The sequence below is a fragment of the Sebastes fasciatus genome, chromosome 8 (genome assembly GCF_043250625.1).
Source record: "Sebastes fasciatus isolate fSebFas1 chromosome 8, fSebFas1.pri, whole genome shotgun sequence".
In the NCBI taxonomy this organism is placed as follows: Eukaryota; Metazoa; Chordata; class Actinopteri; order Perciformes; family Sebastidae; genus Sebastes; species Sebastes fasciatus.
Genome location: NC_133802.1, coordinates 27672846 through 27680821, shown reverse-complemented (window position 1 = coordinate 27680821; position 7976 = coordinate 27672846). Strand labels below are relative to the sequence as shown.

At 37.6% G+C, this 7976-nt stretch overlaps 1 protein-coding gene across 3 annotated transcripts; it reads left to right on the top strand.

Moving 5' to 3' along the window:
- The first annotated feature begins 375 nt into the window (after positions 1–375).
- il17rb (interleukin 17 receptor B) lies at positions 376–7053 on the top strand. Of its 3 annotated transcripts, XM_074644753.1 has the most exons (9): positions 376–551; positions 894–918; positions 1462–1578; positions 2778–2887; positions 3040–3169; positions 3403–3459; positions 3565–3651; positions 4952–5226; positions 5305–7053. In XM_074644753.1, exons 1-9 carry the CDS (start codon positions 486–488, stop codon positions 5737–5739), a joined length of 1302 nt encoding a protein of 433 aa, XP_074500854.1. In that variant the 5' UTR covers positions 376–485; the 3' UTR covers positions 5740–7053. The 3 variants fall into 3 exon arrangements, with proteins under 3 accessions (XP_074500854.1, XP_074500856.1, XP_074500855.1); XM_074644755.1 differs by lacking the exon at positions 894–918 and having other exon boundaries at positions 376–569; XM_074644754.1 differs by lacking the exon at positions 894–918 and having other exon boundaries at positions 376–576.
- The last annotated feature ends 923 nt before the right edge of the window (positions 7054–7976 follow it).

Sequence of the window (7976 nt, the reverse complement as noted above, 5' to 3'; positions counted from 1 at the left end):
CAACAAACGCTGTTTTGGATCAAACCCCATAGTGGTTTAAAAACCAACATGATATTATTGACATTAGAGGTCAGAGACCGAATGATAAATAACTTACCATCAAATTTAAGGCACTCAGTTTGCAATTTTTCAATATTATATTTATTGTTTTTTTTGTTCATTTTGAAACAACAAGTAAAAAAAATAATAATAATAATTTAAAACAATAAAATTAAATTAAGGCACTCCACTTTCTGCAAAGAAATACCAGAAATAGGTAATTGTTTTTAAGCCTTACCGACATCTCGCGAGAGTTTGGCAGCTTGGAAGTTACCGTCCAAAAAAAAAGGTCAACGGCTGTGGGCGGAGCTTAGTGGGTTAAATTAACGGGACGCATCGTGTCACAGTTCAGTCAGTCAGATGCTGTGGATGGGACGCATCCCTTATTTTTATATCTATTTTTTCTAGTTCTACTTTTTATTCTTTGTAGGTCCTACCAGGTGTTGATGATGTGGGGAGCCACTCTGATTATTTTCTCCTTTGTCGTGGTCCAGGTGACATCACATGAAATTGTAAGTTATCCACTTTTGGTGGGCTGTTAAATGACAATAATACATTTTTTTTTTATTATTATTAAATTAAAAATAGTTTTTAATTTTATTTTTTACTTGTGTATATTCTTTTTACTTATTTATCTATTGTTTGTATATAATATGTTTTCCCTGTATCTACACTGGCTTATTTTATATTAATATTAGGTTTGTTAAGTTTCTTTGTATACTGAGAATGTTATTATTGGGGACGTTTGTAAATGTTTGTTCTGTTGTTTCAAAATGAACAAAAAAAAACCAATAAATATAATATTGAAAGAAAAGAAAAAAGAAAAACAACATATTTATGGTATTTCTTTGCAGAAAGTGGAGTGCCATAAATTTCCTGGTAAGTTATTTATTATTCGGTCTCTGACCTCTAATGTCAATAATATCATGTTGGTTTTTAAGCCATTCTGGGGTTTGATCCAAAACAGTGTTTGTTGGCCAATGCAGAGATCAAAGCTTATTTTGTACTGTTTGATTTATTTTATTTTTATTTCAGCTTTGTGTTTTGCATGAAAATGTAACATTTAGCCCAGACCATGAAGCAAGATGACATAAATCCACCAGATTAAGAGATAAAGACTAATAAATATAAAGAGAGTTGATATGAAAAGAAATGAAATTACCAGTTTTTATATTTTATATGCAGGCCAGGGGGTAAACAACAAGTTTATTTAAAATGTGTGACTTTAATTTAATAAAATCCACGTAGGTGTTCCACCTCCAGACTCTTGTGAATGTGTTTTTTACATTGAGCATGACAGAACTGTAACAGAAAGTGCAATACACTTCGACAGCTGAGTTATCAGACAACATCTGGTGAGATCTTAGAGAATAATAATAATAATAAACACAATATAAAGTGTGTAACTGTTTCTTGCTCCAGGTCTCCCTAATGAGTTCAGTGATCCCATTCCGTCTATGCTGGCGGACCTGAGAGTGAAGCTGGTGACCGTGGAAGGAAAGGAAAAGATGAACATTAGCTGGGCAATCAACATTGATAGTAAGAAACAACACTTTTGACTTTTTCCCTACATACAAACTTATAAAACCACTTGATGTTGTTGACTTTAAGACAGTTTTACCAATACAGTTTACCTAACACTTGGGACGGTTCTCTGACATGGCATCTTCGGAATTGTTTATTAGATATATCTTTTAGATACGAGAAAGCTTACTGATTATGATTGATTATCTGTTAAAACAATGAAAGTTGTTACATAGTGTTTATTAAATAACAGGAAATTTCCCAGAAATCATTTTATTTACTTGACAAACAGGACTTTAGTCTGCTTGAGGTGACACTGCACTTTAGGCAGAAGGTGAAAACATTTATATTGAAATATTTGAGCTGGTGCACATTCAAAATATAAAATACAGGAACCGTAATAGTACTTTTGAGGCATAATTTTTTATTTAAAACCATTGTGTAAAATGTAAAATGTCTGTAGGGGCTTTAATGCAGAGGTGAAAATCTCCAAAATAAATTATTAAAATATAGAAAATCATTAGAAATGTCCACCATAATTAGAGATATAAGATACATGAAGCACTGAATCTAATTTGTACCGGGCTCAGTTTTAAAGCTAGTGAAGATACTGGTATCATATGAAACTACAAAACCCTAATGAATCCATCTGTACCAACCATGTCATACTAGCTTGTCGGGAAGGAGGTTAAATAACGCTAAACAATTACGCCAAATTTTGGCGAGGAAAAACTGTCATGGCCATTTTCAAAGGGGTCCCTTGACCTCTGACTTCCAGATATGTGAATGTAAATGGGTTCTATGGGTACCCACGAGTCTCCCCTTTACAGACATGCCCACTTTATGATAATCACATGCAGTTTGGGGCAAGTCATAGTCAAGTCAGCACACTGACACACTGACAGCTGTTGTTGCCTGTTGGGCTTCAGTTCGCCATGTTATGATTTGAGCATATTTTTTATGCTAAATGCAGTACCTGTGAGGGTTTCTGGACAATATTTGTCATCGTTTTGTGTTGTTAATTGATTTCCAACAATAAATATATACATACATTTGCATAAAGCAGCATATTTGCCCACTCCCATGTTGATAAGAGTATTAAATACTTGACAAATCTCCCTTTAAGGTACATTAATTGATTGACAGCCCTATTAGTTATACAAACTTTTATCTTCAGTTAGGCAGGATGTCTGACATTTTCTGTCTCTTTGCAGGTAGTAATACATTTCTGACAGGCACTCGGATTTGTATTCAGGGGGAATCAACGTATCACTGTAGATACAACCCCGTTTTGGCCGAGGCAAACCACAATGGATCAGAGCAGGTATCATGGATGTAATCTTGACTAATACATTTCTGTGTGTTTAATCAGCGACTGTCTGCACAACATGAGTTTGAAATGATAGACCTGCCAGAGGGACTGTGGGGTTGAAAAGATTAAATTCAATGCAATGACTGTCTTCTTTTCAAATCTAGATATGGTTTCATCATTTAGTGAAAGCGACCTCTGGCTTCAACAAAATCTCAGCTGCCAACCTCCCATTCGCTTTGAACAACCATAACATATACAAGACTGTCAGACTTGAGATACGTCAACAAAAAACGCGTAAGCTCATTTTTGTTTATTCTCCACTTTTTTTTCATACTCTATTAAAATTTTAATTTGAGTATTGTTTGTTATCCACACAGTACAAGTCTCTTTTTTACAAAACATGTGGTGGTACAAGATATGTAGAGATATAAATGTTTTTTTGTAATCTTAGTTATGGCTGGTATGTTGTTTCCATACAGGCAGCATGATGTGAAAAGTATTAAATATTAAACCTCTGTTTTCTTCAGGTGTTACACCAAAGCCTACTACAGTTCCTATAGGGGAGCAGACGACCCCGTCTTTAAGTATGGCTCTACAATTACTTAAAGCATTGTCAGTACGATCTCAATATAATTACATCAAGTGAAATGAGGTATTGTTTTTTTGTGTCTATGTGTTTGTTTGAGAAGAAAAAGCAGTCCCCAACTACACCATAGCCATGGCCATTTTCGGAGGAATGGCCGGTTTGATGATCCTGAGTTCCTGCTACATAATCTGTAAATACAACACTTTTTAAACGTACATTTAGTTGAAAGAGGATCTATAGGCAGCAAAACTGCAGACGATGAATGGCAAAAGATGCACAGGCTCACTCGCCAGTCTTTTACGCATGCTTTGGATATGTCCTCAGTTGCTACTGGATCGAAATATTTGAAAAAGTGCTTCCCAAAGCGTTTTCGGTTGCGGGCCATCGGCTTTGGAACAGCCTTCCCCTCAGTGTGAGATCGACAGATTCCACTGCAGCTTTTAAAACAACCAGTCAGAGCTGATCTGGAGTCTGCCGTCTCTGAGCAGCTGTCAATCAAACGGCCAAACTAGGTAGCGCTGATCAAATATGAATCAATATTATGTTACGTTAATGCCTATTTCTCGCCTCAAATGTTTTCAGAAATATCTTGTAGTATGTTTAAATGAGAAAGTTTGCGTCCCGGCAGCCATGTTGAGAACAGTTGAGGAAATACCAAGCACCGCTCGCCAGCCGGAGCACAGCCAATAGGAACACTCTCTATCTCTCTGAAATGACCTGTGATTGGCCAAAGTCTCCCATTACGGGCTAGATTTTTAAAAGCCTGAAAACAGAGCCATGAGGAGGTGCAGAAGTCTAGTTTTCTCTCAGAACACTTGAATTACAATATACTGAAAGGTTATTAAGGACCTTTTGCCCAATGATGCCAAATATATACGGCCTACTAAAGCTTTAAAGGAAAAATCTGTACTTAATGACAAAGTATATTATTTTTATTTAACATTTGAGGGAAAAGTCCACTGCAGATACTGGATAATTTACATTTTAGTCACTAAGTTTTTCCATTATCGCATCACCTCCTGTTTCCTCTGTATAATACTATCTTATGCTGCTTGATATATGTGCTTCATTTTTGTATGTCATATGGGGGAAGGGGGGATTTATATGGGTTTCTGATTTTTTTCTTTATTTTTTTATTCTGTAACTCTTTTAATCTGGAAAGCACTTTGTGTTTTATAAATTAATTTATATTATTATTATTATTATTATTATTATTATTATTATTATTATTATTATTATTATTAATAACAACAGCGACCTTTCTTTTACATTTCAAAGGAGCTTAGCTTTAGTGGCTAAGTCTTGTTATCTTGTAAAGGAATCATGCTCCCTTGCTAGATGTGGAGGTTGGATGGAAGAAGTACTGAAATGTATCAAGCTCTGGCTCACCACAAACTAATTCAGAAATCCCCTCTATAGGTTACATATAAAATGTTTGACATTGCTGAAGATAACTAACCTCTGTTTTCGAATGTTTTCTTACTCTCCAGATAAAAGCTATGGAGCCAACATTGCCACCTCATTGGGTTTCAAAAGGTTGCCCACGTCTTCCACGGCTCCCGTCTCCGTCCTCATGGTGTACCCTGCTGAGGATTCAGCCTTCCAGCGGGCCGTGGTGGCCCTGGCCGAGTTCCTGCAGTGGCACGGTGGATGCAACGTGGCAGTCGACATGTGGCAGCAGAGGAAGATCGCGGAGCTTGGGCCAATGCGCTGGCTGGCAGAGAAGGCCAAGACTGCACACAGGGTCCTCATCGTCTGCCCACAGGTAGAAATTGTAAACTGTATATGACTTTTGTCTTGCTGTCTGACTAGGAGTGATTCAAACTATCTTCTCTTCTCTCAGCCCTCTACGCAGCCCAGCAGCCACTCTCCTCTCAAACACACCTCCCCAGAACCGTCCATCCCAGCTGCAGCTCATGACCTTTACCCCCTGATTCTCAACATGGTGGCGAGCCACGCAAAGAGCGCCAGCGACTTGGCCAAGTTCTGGGTGGTGCAGCTGGGCGAGCAGCAGGACAAGAAGGCCAGTAACCTGGCGCCGGAACTGAGGGCCTGCAAGACGTTTTGTTTGATGAAAGACTTGAACAAGTTGTGCAGGAGTCTTTATACCACTAGTCAGGATGACAAGAAGGTATCCGATCTGATCTTCAGACCAGTGTTGGCCTTCAGCGACAAGTGTACAGTGAAGTTAAGGGAAGCGGTAGAAAAGCAGGGAGGACATCAGCCTAGTATTTTCAGAGAGACTGAACCATTGAAATCTGTGGTCGTCACTGTTTGAACCTTTGTGATGAAATTGTTTCGATTGATGGACAAAGACGATGGGTCAGAATAGTGGATTAGTGAATAGCCGAGTTTTTCATTACGCTTTCTAAAATGCATTTAGTTATTTTCTTTTATAGATTTTGGATACCAAAACACTGGCGTGGACACCGCAGGGTGGATACGTGTCTCTGGGGTTTGCAGCTACTGTAGCCTATTAATCTATTTTGTAATAACATCAAAGTTTCCCATTTATTGTTTTCAACCTCAAACATGCTCCGTAAGTGTTTCGTCTGCCATCATCATCATCATCATGTAGATATTGTAAACTGATGAACACAAAAGAATAGCACAAAGAAAGAAACATAGACAACTTCTCTTGTCTCTTTTTGTGTAATATATTTAAGAAATATATTTGTTTATTATACCCCGCATGTCCGTCCGTTCACGTGTCACACTTTCGTTTCCGCAGTAGAACTTGCAAACTACTTAACTTAGGAACTTCAAATTTGGTATAATGTTTGACAGTGTGGTCTAGTTGTGCCTTTTGGGGGTTAGAAGTCCAGGGTGCCTAAAATGTCTGAAATTTTTCCTAAAGGGCAAAACCTTTGGCCCTACTTTAGCAGGGGTCAAGCAGTGAGCTGGGGTGTGTGAGCCATACTCACTTTTGCCTTGTTATATCTATTTCATCTGCATCTCCTTTAAATATCAATTAAAGAGAAAGAGGCGGTTGCTAGGGTAGACTCCTGTATCCTGTGATCGTGGAGTTCATTCACATGTGTCCAGGAATGGATGAAAGAACTATCATACTTGGGATAGGCCAAGGAACCCGGTAGACCAGGGGCTTCGTCAAAAGTGTCCCAATTAGTTTAGTTTTTTTTCGCTCGTCACCATGGTCAGAGTTCAACTCTATACACACAGGAGTTTTACTGCTACTTTACTTGGTCTGGCAAAAGTAGCTTATGGTGGCTGTATTATTGTATATTGTACATAGCATTCTGCTCTATTTTTTACTGTGTATTAGATACAAAAAGAAAGGACACTGTGTACATGTTCTTGTATTTATTTCTCATACTTTGTGTTTCCTTGTAAACGGCACTCAGAGCGGAAGGCAATGGGAGAATTTCATTATACAGGGAAACTTGTTTTAACTGCACACATGACAATAAACACTTTGACTTGACTTAATGTCCATACATGCAGCATTACAGATGTTATTCAAATGGCAATACATTTTGCCATTGAGTGTGCAAAGTGGCAATGTAAATCCTCAATTCAGTTTGAATTATGTTGGTTTCAAAATTAAAATGAAAGCTCAATCATTTGCATTTCATATTGTTGTGTTGTTTGGTGTCTTTATTAAATTACTAATGCATTTTGTCATCGGCAATTCAATGTGCCAGCAAAACAGCGCCCCCAGTCTATTGCATTTACATTTACTTGTGACCACCACAGTGGATGGTTTTCAGCAGAAGTTACTCAGTCTTGCTTTACTTTTGAGTATCTGACTTGAGTAAATTATAACATATTTTTTTCTTTCAAAATATACCATGCTTAAGCTACAGTGCGTGGAGGAAATTAATTAGCTGACAAGAGTGCAAAGGAAGTCACAAAAACATACTGACATCCCAGTAAAACGGAAACGTAGCCCACAATGAAGCACAAGCTGAAAGAAAGGTGGCAAAAGCAAGAAGGCAAGAAGAGAGAACAGGAAGGTGGTGTTTTTATGTTTTTTAGCCTTTTTAGCCTTTATAGCCTCCTCACAAACACTAACCATACACTTCCATGCAACACACACACACAGACACACACACACACACACACACACACACACACTTGACTTTTTTGATATATTTACTGTATTGTTATTGTTGTTATTATATATATCTTTTCCTAATTGTTTGTTATCACTATTATGTAGTCATATTATTTCTTTATATTAATCGTGTCTCTGGGTTGAGGCTTCAGATAAGCCCAGTGTTTTTTTTTGCCTCTTCCTGCACTGTATATTATTCATTTATTTTGTTGTTATGTTGTATAGTCCTTAAATTGTGCAAAACAAATAAACAGTAAATAAACAGTAAACAGAGAGAAAGGGACTGGTATTGAATCAAAGAAATTAATTTGGGCTATGATCTAGCCTATGTGATCTCTTACAAAGGGTTATATATTTTTGAAGACAATGGAGTAGAAGCGCTGCTGGGTCTCCGTGGACATACAGGTGCTCTTTGGGTCCTTCAGGTGTATTGGGCTCAT

Coding starts and splice junctions, on each gene's coding strand:
- il17rb (XM_074644753.1), top strand. CDS start 486: ATGATGTGGGGAGCCACTCTGATTATTTTCTCCTTTGTCGTGGTCCAG. Junction 919..1,461: donor GGAGTGCCATAAATTTCCTG/GTAAGTTATTTA, acceptor TTCTTGCTCCAG/GTCTCCCTAATGAGTTCAGT. Junction 2,888..3,039: donor ACCACAATGGATCAGAGCAG/GTATCATGGATG, acceptor TTTCAAATCTAG/ATATGGTTTCATCATTTAGT.